The sequence below is a fragment of the Mesocricetus auratus genome, unplaced genomic scaffold (genome assembly GCF_017639785.1).
Source record: "Mesocricetus auratus isolate SY011 unplaced genomic scaffold, BCM_Maur_2.0 Super-Scaffold_100013, whole genome shotgun sequence".
Taxonomy (NCBI): Eukaryota; Metazoa; Chordata; class Mammalia; order Rodentia; family Cricetidae; genus Mesocricetus; species Mesocricetus auratus.
In genome coordinates, this window is record NW_024429196.1 from 81,735,623 (window position 1) to 81,753,424 (window position 17,802).

Below are 17,802 nucleotides of genomic sequence, written 5' to 3' on the forward strand. Positions count from 1 at the left end.
ATCTGAAAGTTCATTTCATTTCTGCGTGCTTAGGAGTGGGGTATTCCCCTGTGCCAGATGCCAGAGCAGCCCGCTGCCCAGCATTTGCAAGGTACTTGAGATCTTTCCATCTCTTTGCGAACATTCATCATGTATTATTTCTTTTCCATTGTAAGGTGGCTTGACAGGGAGCAAATATGTGTTTTACAAAGATCACTCTATTAAAACACTTTTGCTTTAACACATCCTCTTTTCAAGCCCGGCATCCTTGTGTGTGTGTGTGTGTGTGTGTGTGATACAATATTTACTTGTGAATAAGTGATAGTTTCATTATCTGTGGCTGAAAACAGCATTAGGCCACTAATTTGTCTCTATATTTTCCCATGAATTGGAGAGCCAGGTGGCTGCAGGTTGTTTACTAATGGAGTGCTTTTTCGAGGTCCATTCTACAAAGGCCAGGCTAGCAGAGATCTCACAGCATTAAGGAGGAATGTTCAGCATGGCTGTGCCTTCTGCCCTGCCCATCTCCAAACAAGCCTGCGCTTGCACGGGGGCATCTGCACCCTCCTGAATGGGGGAGGGTGGATTCCTTGACGGGGTGTGCACCCTCACTCTTTCCCCTCCTTCTAATTGGAGCCAGACAATCTTAGGAAACAGCCCTAAAGGTTTGAGTGCACATGTACTCCTCCCTCCAGCCCTCCCTGCCGTCTCAGCTGTCGGTCTTAAAGTCAGGGGGCTTAGCTCCAAATGTTTCCATTGCGTCAGTTTTGAGACACCGAAAGCTCTCCATGATCCTTTTGATTCCGTTTGGGTGCAGATGTGAGCTTTCTGCCTGGAAGAAAAACAGCACGCAGGTGTGGATCGGAGCATTCGCTTGGGCTCACATGTTAGCAGTTTTTAAACTGGAGTTGGGTTCAGTGTTTGAACCCAGGAGGGGATACCCAGGTCAGGCATATATATGGGTGACTTTAGCCAGTACCATGACAAAACCAAGAGAAGCAGTGGGGTGGCTTGAGGGGCCTTAGCTGGGCACTGAGGGAAGACTCTGTGCAGGAGGGTGTCCAGGGTGTGTGGCCTTCAGAGAAAGGCCTGGGAGCTGTCAGGTTCAGCTTCCAGCAGAGGACAGCTTCCCAGCTTCCCTGGAAATGCTAAAGCTGCTGTTGGGTCTGCTGGGTATCCAGAGGGAAGAGGACCAAAGGGCCAGTATCAGCCAGGGTTTTCAGTGATGAAAAAGAGGAGCCGCCAGGAAGGAAACTCAGCTGGTGTATGTCATGGGGATAGGTGGGGCTCCTGGGGGCGGTAGGTCCTGGGTTTGCCATGCTCTAGCAAGTTGCTGGATTTTCTTACTATCACAACAACATCCTCATGTTCACAGTTACTGAAAAGGGTAGATGTAGCTCTACCACATCTTAAAGCATCTTGCAAACACTTGATGTCTCAGGAGGAGAAATGTAGTCATTTATGGGGTCCTTGTATTAGGACCTCATAGGTCAGGGCTGTTTTGCTAGAATCTGTCCATGGTATAACTGTAGGTGGAGAAAAAGTGCATAATAAATATACCAAGGAACCAGCACTGGCCACTCTACCTGTCACCAGAGAAGCGTGTTCATGAAGATTTAGGGTGAGAAAGAAATACTAAAAATGCTAAGTGTGATGGTGCACACCTTTAGTCCCAGAACCCCAGGATGCAGACAGGCAGATCACTGAGTTCCTGGGCAGTCTGGTTTACATAGTGAGAGTTCCAGTCTAGCCAGTCTATAAAGTGAAACCTTTTGTCAAAGAGAGGGAGGGAAGGAGGGAGAGAGGGTGAATGGGTGGGAGAGAGGGAAAGGGAGAAAGGGAAAGGGAGAGAGAGAGAGAGAGAGAGAGAGAGAGAGAGAGAGAGAGAGAGAGAGAGAGAGAGAGAGAGAGAGAGAGAGAGAGAGAGAGGAGAGTTCAGGCAAAGCATGCATTTTAGGTCAAAAGGGAGAGGCAAGAGGAGAGTAGGTGGTAAGTTAACGCCTTTTGTGTAATAGAAGTCTGCCGTTGAAATCCTCTGTTGGCCTACAGAAGTTTGACTTGCTCAGAAGGATAATCAGGCATATGCAGGACTAGAGGAGTTTGTGTAAATGATTGTAAAACACGGATTTTTAGAGTGGACCTTTTTTTTTTCTTTTTTCCATCAGTGCAGGTGTGTCTTGAGCTTTCTTTTCTCCTGCTCTTGGGTTGAGATGGCCGGGTGGAGCGTGGCTCAGCCGAGTACTGTACTGCAGCCGCTTGTTCACAGCCACCTCGTTTCGTGTTTGTATCACACACAGGCTTCTCCCTCTCATTGCCCTTAGCTGCTCTGACACCAATCGTGGTGTGACCGCTGTGTCAGTCCTGAGTAAGAACGACTGTGTCTTAGGGGCATCCATCGCCGTACGTTTGCTTCTCTACAGCCTGTAAAGTGCACTTCAGTATCTTAAACCCACAGGTTATAAATAGACTCCTCACGAAGGGGAGCGCTGGGAGAGGAGGCAATCGTCACATTGTGTTTATTTTTCAGGGTTCAACAGGTGCCTTGAAGGCTTAACTTGGTTCAGAAAGAAATCTGAACCTACCTACTTATGGTAAACTCCCGTGGATTTGCCTAAAGTTGGATGGCCTCTTGAGTCCTTGTCTAGCCAGGAAACATTTTGTGGTGTATGCATCCCATAAAATGCATCCCATAAAGGCAAGGCCGTCATGAGCCATTGTGACATTCAATTAAGGCGAGTGCTGAAAGCACATACCCAACATGACTGGCCACGGAAAACAGGGCTTTGCCAGGCCCCAGGATGTGAACCTTTGGGGCTGCAGACAGCATAAACCCTAAACATCCAAGCAAAGTCAGCACCTGCTCTCCCCATCTCTCAGACACGTAAGAGTGCCTGAGTTACCCTGGCTTTGCTGTCCTTGCTCAGAACCTTGGTTTCAACATCTTGTTGGCTACATGACATTTCAAAGGCTGTTTCTTTTGTCCTCAGCTTTCTCCAGACCAGATCATCTTGCTTTTGGAGTGTCTCTTAGAGCAGAAGACCCTGAGCCCGCAGACACTGCAACGCCTCCAGCAGACGTATGGCCTCCAGGAGCAGGATGCAGAGGTAACACAGTTGAAACTGTGAGCCCCCACCAGTGGGAAGGCCGTGAGCCCACTACAACTCTGGCCTGTGAGCTCACTGCTGGCTTTAGCATGATGCCTTGTGCTTGCTTTAGGAGTCGGGTACTGGGCTTCCAGCAGCAAGTGATCAGCTCCTGTGCCTGTCCTCCAGCAGTCCCGTGATCACTTTGTGCTTGTGGCTGTGGGAGGCCTAAGTTTTCCCTCCTATGAGGTAACTTATAAAGACAGATACAAGTTTCCTAAAGGCCTGAGCGACAGGGCGGAGTTGTTTGAAGACTCGGGCGGGTCATTTTATGCTCTGGTAGTGCCTTCTCCTTACTCATTAAGGACACTCAGCTCAGACATGTGGGAGCGTCCTAGCTGCACCCAGCTGGGACAAGAAGGAAGCCATGTGTAAAGGAAATGAAAAACGAGTCAGCCACGGTTTAAAAAGTGAAACTGAGTGCTTGCGGTAAATCAGTGTGATGTGACTCTTAATATCATTTAGCTTATTCAGAACACAGGACAGATCCTATATGGAGTCCAGGTTTGAAAAATAGAAAATCGTAAATATTTAATGTATTGACTCATCCTATGAAAAACACAAAAGTTCAAAGAGAAATAGTCTCTGACACAAGTCTCTGAAATGCAGAGACTATAAGAAAACTAACTCTATGTGCTCCCGCTCAGCAGCCACTAGCACCTGGGCTATTGGGCGCTTGAAACGTAGGCCCCTTGAGTGGGGTGCACACAGCCACGAGATGCACATGGGGACAAATGGTGTTTTCAGGCTCTCACTATTCATCACATTGTATTTTTGAGCTTCTGTTTTAGACATGTTGGTTTTCATAGTGGCTTCCAGAGGTAGCAAAATGGGTTCTGCTGACAAAAACCAATTCCTTAGCAGCTCAGTGGGAAAGTGGACTTTGTCACGCATTTTCCAAGTCCACAGGTTTGGGAGTAATTGAAAGAAGTCCATGGGGAGACAGTGGCAGCCTTCAGCACCTATGTATAGATCAAATGGGCAACTGTTCTGTTTGCTTTTGCTCTTAGCCCTTTTGTTTATCAGAGACTTCAAATGCCAGACTTATTTTTAATTAGTGTTTCAAAAACCTTCCTATTTATAGGCAGAGGGTTGTGTTTTGACGGAGTTGAATTCCACTGGCGTAGAGCTGCAAGCCTCCACTGCCTGGGTGGGAGGGTCAGAGCAGGTGCTGAGCACCTGTCCCTTGGTGCCCAGAAGCCATGAGGCTCTGGTCCCTGTTTTCCTTCCTCCTGTTGGCATGAACACATCCTGTCTTACCTTACAGCCTGACATAGTTACTGCGGATCATCTCTTAAACCTTTGAGAAGGGAGTCGGTATCTCCCTGTTTTGTAAATATCAAAAAAGCTGCCTTACTGCCAGGAGACAGAACACTTGGTTCTGTTGTGATACTTGGTGGCCAGGTGGAGTGAATGTCTGGTGGCTTCCTTCACACAGACAGGTGTGATCTGACTGACCGTAGCATTCACACCTGCTATCTGTACACGGAGAAAGAGGTGGGCCACACAGGCCAGGCTCACTCTCCCTTAGGAAGCTTGAGCTCGTTAAGTGAGCAAGGCGGCCTCAGCCAAGAGCTGTGAAGGAGTAATACATTGGGGTAAAGCTGCTTGTTCTCGTCACCAAGTATCCAAGAGAAGCCCCTCAGAGGAAGGAACATGGACACCCAGAGGACAAGAAGGGATGTGTAGATACAAGACCAGAAACATGTGTAGACTTGGAACATGTCAGGATAGTGGCCAGCAAATGTTTGCCGTACAGGAACAGAGAACTGACCATTGAGACGGCAAGGTTTCCAATTCAACTGTACCGTGGAGGCACATACAAAAAAAAATGCTTGGAATACATGGATGAATGCTGCTATGAGCCAGGGAAAGCTGTGATAGACCTAAAACCCAGGTCTAGGTATATTTAGCAAATCCCGGGGCTCCTCAGTGACTGTCTCTGTTCCTGGTCACTTTTTACCCCAATCTGCAGCTGTGGTCCTTGCTGGACCAGTGGATTGAGACCCACTTGCTCGGGACTTGAGGCTAAGCAGGAGCTCCATAGTTACTGTGACTGTGGTCCCTTGTGCAGATGACTTCCCTTGTACTCAAGTTTCTGCAACAAAAAAAAAAAAATCACAGAAGCCACAAGATTTTCAGCAACCAGGTGGTTTTCTAGAAGCTTCATTATTTAAGTGTGCCTTCTGGTGACTAAGTAGCAGGAATTAAGTTGAGCCATCAGCTACTTTTATTTTGGGCGACAGACACTCCGTAGGAGAAAGAGCTGTTACTTAGTGAAAATGATGTTGAGGTTTCTGACTTAATGCTCGCTATTTCCCTGTGGCTGAGCAAGCAAGGGGGTTTCTTTGAGTTATCAGGGTTCTCCAAATAAGAAATAAGTAGCAGTCACTTGAAAGATGGCCAAAGAGACCTCTGTAGCAGGGTGTGTGCCCAGCCTCCCTGGAAGAAGAGCAAGGTAAGTTAGAGGCCTATGATGCTCTGTGCGGGTCACCGTCCAAGTCCAGTGCAGAAGGGCCGAGCCTCCCCGTGATTGTGGGGAGGCCTGACGAAAGGCTGCTCCCCTCTTCTGACTGGCCCACTGAAAGCCCATGCACACGGGCAAGGTTGAGAAGGGCCTGCTAAATGGCTCCTAAGCGTTGTCCTCTGGCCTCCGCGTGTGTGTGTTGTGATGTGTGTGCACATGTACACAGACAAATAAAAATGTAGCTTAGGGACTAGAGAGAGATTCATGTAAAGAGCAGCTGCTGCTCTTGCAGAGGACCTGGGTTCAGGTCCCAGCACCACAACTAAGTCCCTTAAGTACCCTAGTCAGTTCTCGTGGTTTACGTGCGTGTTTTAACCATGGACTTCCTGGGTATCTTCTTTCCCTACCAACCCCATAGATCCACATCAAGCAACTCCTGTGTGAGACCACACTGAGCACTTTAGACCACGGCATACCTCAGTCTACAGCATAATCACAAAAAGAATATATGAGAGACAGAGATAACGATGTAGACATATATTTTTCAAATTTTGAAAAACTAGGAAGCAGCACGTGTGGCCGGTGACCAGAGTGACCCACCCTGTAGTGTGCCCTGCCCTGATGCCGAGGCTGATACATTCAGCCAGAAAGATAGCTACTGAGAAGAGGCCAGTTCCTCACAAAGTGGGAAGCTCAGTGACATGAAAGGAAGGAGTATGAGCTCTGTCTGGTGACAGGGCCGTCAGTGAGTTCCAAGCCAGCCTGGCCTACACAGTGAGACCCTGTCTCAAAAGACATAAAGGAGCAAGGAAGCATGGCAGCCGTGCGCCCTTCCCCTGAAGTGCCACCAATTTATTCTTGGATTTTAAGCACCCGGGTCAAGGGCTTGGTGCTAGTCAAGGCATGGACTTTGCACCGAGCTGCAGTCAGGTCCCAGAGCCACAGCCAGATGGTGACAGGTGCCATTAGCTTTCCCCTGGTCCCATTTTCCTCATCAGCACAGCGTCCTCTCAGCTGCACTGCCTTTTGTTGAGGGGCGGGGTCTGCTTCTGAGCACTGCTAAGTGGAGACTTGGTGAAGCGACCTCTGCCCTGGGGTTTCAGATCTGAGTTTGTCCTCCTTGGAAACTGTGCTGTGTCTGAGTGTGCCCCCATCAGGATGTCCTGGCAGATTGGAGTCCTCGGTTGTAAACCCACACTCCAGAATGGCTAGAATGTTTTCACCAGCTCTCCAGACTCCTTTTTGGGGACTTGGGTGAAGGTTCCTGAGTCTTAATTTTCTGGGGATTAAAATGAAGCTGTAAATACTTCCTTCATGGAATTGATAAGTTCAGAAAGCACTGGAGACTGGGTTGTCTTCTGGGCTGTCTTGCTGGGGTGGAATCCAGGGCTTTGTACATGTCGGGCACATGCGTTGGTACGTGCTCGACCCCCCGAGCTGTAACCCAGCTGAGCATGCCCATTAGTAAATGTGGGTTCTGTTCATTGGGAGGCTTCTTCTTAGCTGGCACAGTTTTTGCTGTCTCTTTAACTTTGTATTCTTTGTTTTCATAAACTGAGGGAGAGAGAGGGGAAAGCTCAGGTGTGTGTTGTCTTTCTGCTTGTGACAACCCTTTTACCTACGGTCACGGAATTCCTGGTCCTCAGGTCAGTTGTTGGTTGGCATGTGTTTTGCACCCCACCTCGGGTGGGGATGGGGTAGATATAGGGCAGAGATGGGGTAGATACAGGGCAGGGATGGGGTAGATACAGGGCAGGGATGAAGTGGAGGTGGGAATACTCCTCCAAATCAAGGTTTTTTTGGCTCCCACTTTCTGATACATTGCTGCTCCATGTGCTGTGGTGTTTAGCATCCCAGGCTTCTCTATATATGAGGCTCCCTCTCTCCCATTGTAGGACTCTGTCTTTAGGTCTTGACAGATCTTCTCTAAGAGGTAGGAAAAAGGCAGTTTTAAAACCTCATGATGAATTGTGTAGCTATTGGTGAAAGCCTAGAGGCTGTGGACTAAAAAGATGGCTGACAGCATTTAGGGGCCACCTGGAGCCCAGTCTGTCTACCACCCAAAGCTTCAGAGGATGAAGAGGTGAACTCTTCCCACAGAAGAGAAAGAAGACCACAGACGAAGGTGGCAGCACACTGGTCCTGGACGGTGAGCCCACATGGAACACAGAGAAAACCTCTGGAAGCATCTGTTGTACTTCTTCCTTGTTGACAGCCTGTGGAGACGCACGCAGCCTCTCAAGAGGCCCCACTTGGAACCGCTGGCTGTGTCAGAGATCCTGCTACCCTCATCCAGTGGCTCTGGCCTCCCTACCCCCAGCAGAGTTTAAGTAGCATGGCCAGACAGAAACTGACCCTGCTAAGGGTTTGTGTGCCTCCACAGTGCAGACCTTGCTTTGAGACAGTTTGCACATAAGCTATGCACCAAGACCTTGGCACCCATGGCCCTGCCTCAGGTGGTCCTGGCCCATGAGGAGAAATATGCCATAGCACTGGCTGCCTCTCCACAGTTGCTGGAGACCTGTGCGCCCTGGGTACCAGTGATTCAGGGCCTCATTGGCAAGACCGCTATCTCACCAGGCACCATCCAGCACTGTCAGAATGCATCGCTACATGAGGAAACTCTTGAAGCAGGTTTTCATATTAAATATAAAACAGGAGAACGATGTAGAAAATTTGATGGCAGTAAGGGAACTGGTATCCAGGGTAGAGATTAAGGTTGGTTATGGTGGCACCGGTCTTTAATCCCCAAACCTGGAAGGCAGAGACAGGCAGATTTTGGAGTTCAGGACCAGCTTGGTCTACACAGTGAGTTCAAAGCCAGCCTGGTGTACATTTCACAGAAAATCTCCTTGACCATTGTCTCTCCCACCTGACGACTCACAAATCTCACAAACACACAATGTTCGGAGCAGTTGACACACCTTTGTGGTATGTACAGAGTACTGGCTTGTGGTGCTCAAACTCAGGTGGCAGATAAGAGACTCACACCAGTTCCTGAGCCTCAGAATGGAGCCCATGGTGTGACTCCAACTGAGCGTCTTCTATGTGGAGATCCAGGGTGGTGCCTGTGAACTGCAGTTACACAGGCTGGCTTGCAGCCCTGCCTCTGACTGGGAAAGGAGCTGCGTGCATGCGTGCATGCGCATGTGCTTGCGGTGTGATGCTCATTAGCTGTTTCCTGTGCTCTCCCTTCTCTCCTTGTGCTTGTTTGTAACAGTGTCTTAGGACACCCTTCAAAATCAGGAAAGTGTTGCTCCAAGTTCCTCTGGTAGTTTTCTTTCTTGTTGCTTGTGTTAGTGTAAAAAGCCAGCAACATTGTTTGTCTCCTATTCTGTTATTTTAAGCTGATTGAAAATAACAAAAGTAGAGATTTGCTTTTGTTTTGTTTTGTTGCTTTGTTTTGTTTGTTGTTGTTGTTGTTTTAATGTTCCTTTTTTCCTGAGGCTTAAGATTTTTATTAACTGTAAATTGTTAAAACACACTGGCTGGTCAAGTGTCTATTAAATGGGGAGGCATGAACAAAAACCAGAGCCACAGATAGCATATTCTGGCCTGAATTTTTCAGAGTTGACTACTAGAGGGAATGTATACAGTAGGGGGCTTGTAGCTATAAAGGGCTTATAGAGTCAGGGGTCAGCGTGGCTTAGAACAAAGGTTTCCTTCTGACACCACCACTATCACTTACTCTTCATGATCACAAAAAGTCACCCAGTCTGAACATACTATCTCAAAAAGATGAGAGATTTGCTCATGTTTCTAGGGTTTAGGTAACATTGTCTTGGGTCTGAGGTCTCCCCAACAATATAACTAAGGAACCAAACTACACATTACGTTCACATCACTTTGAAGCCCCAGGTGACAGCAGTGTGTGAGGGTTTCTCAGTTCTTCTGGGTTCTCCAAAGCTTTGTCAGTAGTTTATATATCTTTATATTAGGTTTCTGTCCTGAGACATAGAGAGGGGGAGAGAGAAGAGGGAGAACTTTAAACACAGCTCTTTTATTTCATGGTGGTAAATTGAAAGATACTACATGTCAAGTGTACCTTAAATGTTGCAAAATAAAAGGTTCATATCGCCCAGAATTCTCCAAGTATCTTCCCAGGCTTACTAGCACCTTTGGGAAGCAGGTGGCACAGATCAAATGTGAAGTCTGCCAACAATTGCAGCCCCCACAGGCCTGAGAGCCAGGTCTGGTTTCTGCTCCCCCACTCACATGCATGTGGTCTTCTCTTTGTGTGGCAGGGTACAAAGTATAAAAAGGCTGAGCTTGCTCAAGTGGCACCAAAAATGACCCTTTTCTCCCTCGGGATACTGTCTTAGGGTTACTATTGCTGTGAAGAGACACTGTGACCACAGCAAGTCTTATAAGGAAAACATTTAACTGGGATGGCTCACTTACAGTTTCAGAGGTTCAGTCCATTATGGCGGGGAGCATGGCAGCATGCAGGCAGATGTGGGGCTGGAGGAGTAGCTGAGAGTCCTACATCTTGCAGGCAACAGGAAGTCAACTCACACACTAGGTGGTACTCTGAGCACAGGAATCCTCAAAGCCTGCCTCCACAGTGACACACTTCCTCCAACAAGGCCACAACCACCCCAACAAAGCTAAATACCTCCTCACCTCCTTACAGTGCCACTCCCTATGAGATTATGGGGGCCAGTTACGTTCCAACCACCACAGCTACTCAACCTACATTACTTTCATTAGAACCTCAGGCCACACAGAGTTAATATTTTGTAGATCAACTAGTCTTGACCAGAAACCCAAGCAGAGTACAGGATAGCCCCAAGACTCTGGGGACCAGCAGCCAACCACAGAACACTTTCCTTCCACTCTCAGGCCTCTGGGTAGTTTTGCTGGGTGTAAAACTAATCCCTTATCCAAAGCCTCCCTCAGCTTGTCTCTTGGAAGGCAGGCTATGGTGGTTTTCAGTATAACTCACTAATATGCTCAGAATACATCCCAGTTTGAGAACACTTGCCCAGCATATGTGACAACCCAAATTCAGTCCCCCAGCACTCCCCAAAAAACAACAGAGGCTCTTTTAAAAGCCAAGTATGGTGATACACTCCTATAGCTCCAGCATTCTGGAGGAGGCAGGATTAGGAGTTCAAGGCCATTTTCAGCTATAAAGCGAGTTTAAGTTTGGTCCAGGCTATATGAGACCCTGCCTGCCTGCCTGCCTGCCTGCCTGCCTGCCCGCCCGCCCGCCCCCCCCGCCCCCCCCATCTTTGTGTGTGTGTGTGTGTGTGTGTGTGTGTGTGTGTGTGTGTGTGTGTGTATGAGAGGGGAGGGGAGGAAATTTTCCATTTTAAAGTGTGTACCTATGGTTTTCTATCCCCAGAAGAACTCTGGTTCCCAATAGCTGTCACCCCAGTTCCTTAGCCAGCATTGCTCAGATACTCCTCTGTCTATTCCTTCAGGTTTGCTTAAACTGGGCTTTTGTATATGTAGACTCTAGTCTGTGTCATGTGATGCTCTCTGATTGGCTCTCTTCCCTTGGCAGATGTCCCCAGCCTCTTCCTTGCCTACGGCCCACACGGTACTTTCCCCCAGCACTGCGGTTAAATCCTGCCTCTGAGCTACACCACCCTCAGCTCACTGTCCTTGTCTCTTCCTACCCACATGCTAGAGATGGAACCCAAGGCCACCACATGCTGGGCCCATGCTCCACCACCAAGTTTCAGCCCTAGCCCTCCATTGCTCTTTATTGACAGGTATTTTTTCATCTTATGCATAATGCCCCATTTGGTCACCCCCCAGCAGCCATCATGGGCGATGAGCGTTGGTGTAAATGTTCCTCAGCCAGCATACGTGTCCAGGTCCCTCGGATGTCTGCCCAGGAGTAGGCGGGCTGTTTTACCTCCTACCAGCAGCATTGGAGGGCTGCAGCTTTTCCGTGTCTTTGTCAACACACGTCTCTTTCATCTTAGCCATCGGGGTCTGTGTGCAGGAGTTTGTTGTGGTTTTTATTTGCCTTTTCCTGTTTGCTGGTGATTTGGGCTTGTCCTTTTCTATTTACCGGACACTGGTGCATTACTCAGAGCAATTCTCTGTATGACCCCAATAAAAGTCCCTTATTGTAGATTGTAGAAGTGCCTCTCATCCTGTAGGTCGTCTCCTCATGGAAGTGAAGACTAAGAAGTATCTTTTGAAACAAGCAGCCCTTCATGAAGTCTGGTTTATCCAATTTATTCTTTTGTTGTTTGCGATTTTGGTGTCAAATCCAAGAAACTGTTGTCTAATCTGGCATGAAACTGTATTCCCTGCATGTAATGATTCTGTAGACTGAGGTCTCTCTCAGGCCTTGGGTCCTCCGCCTCATACATGCAGTATTTGTTAATTAGGAACAAGACAGGTTCTCCTTAGCCCACTCACTCAAGTCTCACAACTCAAGAGCACTGACCCGTGACAGACTTCTGTGGGACTCAATCCAATCCAAAGAAGCTTCCACATTCCAAATCTTTCCACTGTGAGAGATGCTCAACTCCTGTGATATCTGTTGAGTATGGCTCACGCCTCCTTTCCGGTGTCAGCCACAGCAAAACTAAAGAGAACTGAAACCCTAGAGAGACACTGAGTTATTCAGCAGCATGAATGGCGAGTCTTGGGCAAGGTGACCTGGTATGTGTCGTCCCCCTAGTATTCAACATGTAGTCTTTTATTTAGATGTCTCTTCCTCCGGTTCCTGTGGAGAGCATTGGAGGTAATGACCATTAAGAGGGGACAGAAAGCCATGGCTGTTAAGTGGGCTCGGGCCGCCCCCTTTTCTAGCTGGTTCTCTATGTCTCAGGTGTCTGCTGTGCTCACATCTGCCCCTTCCACACCTCTCCCAGCCTCCTGTGATGCTGTCTAGCCGCATGTGACCTGGATCTTGCTGGTGTTCTGACTCCCCCAGTTTCTCCAGTGGCTGGGAGCTGAAGGAGGCGGGGTCTTTCCTGTGTGCCTGGCCATTCTTTCCTGGATCTCCCATCTGATGTAGAAAGGCACCAGGAATGACTAAGCCCAGAAGCATGTGTCCTCGGGGAAAGAGTGAAAACTCTTTCACGAGAGCCTTTGGAGACACAGTGAGGCCTCCTCTGCGTCACTGCTGCCTACGAAGGCACAGCTGCCCCTGCCTGGTCACCGTCTCCTCTCCGCTAGCAGCAGGAGTCCTCTCTTCAGCCAAGACCAGGCGGTGTACCCTGAAGGGAGAGGACTGGTGCTGTCGCTCCTGACCTCAGAACCATTTTGAAAGGTTTCCCTGCTCAGTGGGGGTCTGGGAAGAGACGGCGATGATATCTGAATCCAGGGCAAGCCCCACATCAGCACCAACGTTCTCCTGACTACTGCTGCCAGACCGTCACGGTATTAACGTCCTTGGATGAGATTCTCTCTTTATGGGGGAGGAAGAAGGGTAAGGATGTTTCGTAATCACAGGACTAGGTCCACACACACACACACACACACACACGCACACACACACGTACGTACATATGTGAGGCTGCTGTGTTTTGTTGCACATACGTTTGCATTTGACATCTGTTGCTATTCTTGGCCCTCACTGTATGCTCTGTTTGCATGCTAGTGTGGCAGCTGCAGCCGCTGAGATACCACTCAGTGTGCTGCTACCCCAGACAGAGTGACACATCTGTCAGTGTGGACATTCTTGTGCATGGTTCTGGGTCAGCTTCGGATGTTGTTCCTCAGGAGTCATCTAGCCTGTTTTGAGAAACAAGGCCTCTCACCTGTTAGGCTAGGCTGGCCAGCAAGTGATCCCTCCGTCTCTGTCTTCTGGGTCGGTGTAATTACAGGCTCACCATCCCTTGTGTTTGCAAAGCGAGAACTTTACTGACTGAGCCATCCTCCTAGCCTCCCTGTGTCTCTCTCAACACTAGGTCTAGGTGTTTGCTAACCTGGCTTTATAGCAGCAGCTGAAGTAAGGTCTAATTTCCTTTATTAGAAAAATAATGTTCTTTCTATAGTCCTTAGGAAGCGGGTATCAGAGACAGAAAGGAAGAGCAACAGGGTAAAATAGAGATGCTGAAAGTTTTGTGTGGCACACACACTCCACAGCTGACAGGGCTTTGGTCTCTCAGAAGAGTCGGTCAGTGCATACCAGTGCAGACACCCGTGAATCATTCTTAGCTGGCAATGCCAGAGGCCTGCAGCCGCCCTACAGAGGCTGCCCCCTCTCACCAGCAGTGAACCCTCTTTAAAGCTAACTAAATCTAATTTAAGGACACAAATTGAAAAAGCAGGGTTGTTTATTACAGTGTAGACTTACTAACTTTAAAAAAGCCCCAAGCCTTCGTCTTTCCATTTACAGATATAAAATGAAACTCCAAATGAGGTTTAATGGGCTTCCCAGATCATGTTCCTTGGACAGTCTTCTTTTTTTTTTTTTTTCCTTTAGCAGTAAATTTCAAAATCAAAAGGACTGAGAAAGAAAGGGGCTTCCTGTCATAAATAGGATGGGTGGTATTCTTCAAAGCGTTTTATAGCTTCCAACTGTGCATTATAATTTCAAAGTCAAGCATTCTCCGCATGCAGAAGCATGCCTCCAGCAGGCACTGTGCGCAGAGGCCAGTGCGGGTGGGGGTGGCCAAACGTCCTGCTCTCAGCAACTCAGCACAGAACCCTGCAGAATTGCCACCTAGTGACCCAGAAGCCAGCCTGGTCACCCTGTTTGCCTGCCTCGACACCAATTCGGTAACAGAGCTCAAGGCTACTGACTTTCTAAATGTGGTTACAAAGGTGACCTGAGGACTTAAATTGCTATAGCTGGCAGCAGACAGGACGGGAGGGATGCTGGCACTGCCGCACCTTAGGTTGGAAGGAGAGTGAGGCTGGGCATCAGCTGTTTCCAGGGGTGATTACTGGATGTGGGGACCCTACCCTGATGGTGGTCGGGCTCTGTGCCCTGGACCAAAGGCATAAAAGGCACAAATCGAGAGGAGAAGCAGTCTTCTAGGTGGCGCTGCCTTAGGGCTGTAGACATCAAAAGAGCAGGCCCCTCTGTGATTTCCAAATGAAATGACTTTCAGCTCTAAGGGGCCTTTCGGTTCACAGTGACCTTGTTCGTGGGACAGAATTGCCACACAGCCGGGGCTGGTGTGAGGCCACGTAATTGCCGTATACAGATGCTTTGGGAGATTCCCAGTAACTCGGACCTAGAGGGTGGTGTGAGCAGCAACTCACAATTCATCTTCTCTTCCATCCAGTGGTCACCTAGATCCTATGCTTTTCTTGGTTTACAACAGAGATGAGTTGGTTGTAGAAGACTAGTCAGGGCTAGTTGGTCTTGAGCTCCGTGGCCTCCGCCCCTCCCTCTTCTGCCACCGTATTCCCAGCCATTACCATCACTGTGCTGGATGAGGACAGACACCTTGTAGATCCCACCCTGTCATTGGGGCACACATTCCCTTGTGCTGCCTGTTTGCAAAGTCTCACAGAATCAAAAAATCAACTTTTGTAGTGTCAGAGAGGGCCGTTAGTGCTAAGAGGACACACTTGCCATATAGGGGTCACCAGAAGTATGTCTAGAGTCTCCCAGGCATGGTCCCCTACCTCCCAGGGAAGCCATCACTCTTCTGACCCTCACTTCATGGAGGTAAATTTGGTCAGTTCCCCCACAAAACCTCAGGCCACAAAGTATATTTAGTACGTTATCAACTAGCATTAAAGCAATAATAAAAACTCAGTGTGTTGCATATAAGGAGGGAAATGCTGAGGAGCAACCCTTGTCTGTGCGTGCACACGTTTGCACATGCTCCGACACGGCAATGTGTGTAAGTGTGCCTGCTAGGTCCCCTCTGTGCTGTCCCTTCCCCCAGGCCTATGTAGCTGCCCCTACTGTATTTGGACGAGATGAGCCATAGGCCTGGCTGGATGCGGGCCCTTGTCTCTGAGACCTGATGCCGCAGTCACGCTGACAGCAGTCCTACTGTAAGGCGCAGGGCTGCTGTTTGAATTGTCGGGCAGGTTTAGTTGTCTGGCCTCAGATGCCGTTCTGACACAAAGGCTTTTTGAGACCTAACCTCCATGCACCCATCTTCCCATCCGCACCCAACCCAAAGGGCGTGTGGAGTGTTGCATAGCCCAGGACCCTTGTCTTGGTGGAGGCTCTAAAGGCCTGCAGAGCTCTGAAATCCATTTCCAGTGGTATAGGCGGCACCTGTATGTGAAAACCCGGCCGTGCCCTCTCACATTCTAAGCAAAACATCCTGGAAAGAAGTTTTATAAGATTGTTCTTTTGGGGGGTGGGGTTGGTATTTATTTGGTTCATTCCGAGATGGAGTCTTACCATGTAGTCCTGGCTGGCCTGGAATACTCTGTGTAGACTAGACTAGCCTCAAATTTGCAGAGATGTGCCTGCCTCTGCCTTGTGAGTATAGTAATTAAATGCACACACCATAACCTGCTGAGGTCGTTTTTCTGTTGTACTAAAGTGTGCACACCTGTGATTCACACCAGGATCAACTCTATGGCAGCCAGGAAGACCCCAGTGACCCAGCCTCTCTGTCCCGTCGTGTTTGTGCTAGGCCCTGTGCTCACGTGCGTGGGTACCTGTCCATAGGCCATGGGAGCTCTGTCAGTGCAGTGAGCTACGGCTCCGTCTCCACACCCCACTATCTGTATTTTCAACTCAGAATGAAGGGAGAGCATGTTCTTGGTAGTCATGTATCCAGCCAGAAAACACTCTACCTCACTTCCGGGAATGACTTTCAGTTGGCCTCTCCCACCTCCCTGGCCGCCACCTTTCCCTTGGCCTCTTCCATCTGGGTCTGGCCTGACCATGTGGATGCTATTTCAGACTTGGGTGTTTGCAAACTTCAGACTAGCTGGGGATTCCTGGAAAAACCTTGGAAGTGACCTGAATTTGAGTCACCATTTTAATCATTAAATTTTCAACCCCACTAACAGTTGAAGTGTAGTAAAACATAAATATTTAATGTGTAGTTTTCCAAGTGTGGTGGCTCATACCTATAATCTTAGAACTTGGGAGGCAGCTTTGAGCTACATTGGAAATTCTAGGTCAACCTGGGCTAATATGGGTTACATAGCAAACAGATGTCTCAGAAAGCCAAAGAAAAGTTAAATGTGCAGTTAGATCATTTGGAGCACACACATTAACACAAGAAATGCTAAAACTAGAACAGAATTGAAAAACCATAGGAAGGGGGGAAAATCAATAAGTTCAACTATAGCCATTCAAAACTGCAAGTAGAACCATCATGGCCAGAGTCAAAATGACCCTGACCAGAAGACTTTCAGTTTAGTCAAGAGTTTGTCTCCCTGACACTCAAAACATACTGCACACTAAGGGGGAAGCCGGTGATCCAACAGGAAAATGTAAAGTTTTGCTCAACAGACTGGTGGAGACCGCCCTCACAATGCTCCTCCCGATGCCTCTTGTTCTCTGGCACTGTTGTTGGCTGGCAACTCCTTCCAGAAACAGCTCCCAGGTCCTTTAGACTAATTAGTTTGACAATGTCCCCTGTCCCTCCAATTTTTGGTAGCCCTGCTGCACTTGGTAAACAGTAGAACCTCCCATGAGCTGTCCCCATTTGATAGCCCAGCCGTGGTAGCAGCGCGAGATGTCAGAACCAGGAAGACTTTTGACAGGAGTGTAAATCGTGGAGGGGCCCCTTTAACGGCGTCTTTCAGGACACAGACATGCCTGCCATTTGATCTGGGAATGCGGCCACTTCAGACTGAGCAGAGCAGTACCCACAGAGCAGGAGGCAGCACGCACACACTTGGGTTTCCAAGGCTCCGTGGGCGCTGTCTTCACTATGACATGCACTGTCCCTCGGGGTGGGGGGGCCATCCAGCCCAGCTATGCTGTGGTGGGACACTTAGTAGCAGTTACAGTCAGGATTGGGAAGTCTTCCTTTACTCAAAATCCAGACAGTCAGTGCACTGATTGTTTTTAAATCAGGGTATGCTATGCTGTTGTGTTAGATTGTACAAGGAAAAGCAGAACGGAGGCAGCCTCTGCACAGAAATTTTAGAAGCAGTCCTAGCATGGAGAGGGGCTGCTTCTGGGTCCCCTCAACAGTCGTAGTTTAGTGAGTCGGCTCTGGTTTCTTCCCATCCCGCCACCCACCCACGCACTGGACATCACCCAGTGCCTACTGAGATCTTGTGACCAGAGCAGCCTGCTGGGTGCCAAACGCTGTCATGGGTGTGTGCAGTGTGCTCCTACTTTGATTTTTACATAAGGAA

General features: G+C 48.7%; 1 protein-coding gene across 3 annotated transcripts in view; it reads left to right on the forward strand.

Annotated features, from left to right (window-relative positions):
- The window catches only part of Aopep (aminopeptidase O (putative)), a 286,649-nt gene that overhangs the window by 260,356 nt on the left and 8,491 nt on the right, over nucleotides 1–17,802 (forward strand). For all 3 annotated transcript variants that reach the window (XM_040756128.1, XM_013119352.3, XM_021232027.2), the window contains exon 14: nucleotides 2,967–3,083. In XM_040756128.1, coding sequence (XP_040612062.1) covers nucleotides 2,967–3,083 — 117 coding nt within the window. The remainder of the gene's footprint in view (nucleotides 1–2,966; nucleotides 3,084–17,802) is intronic.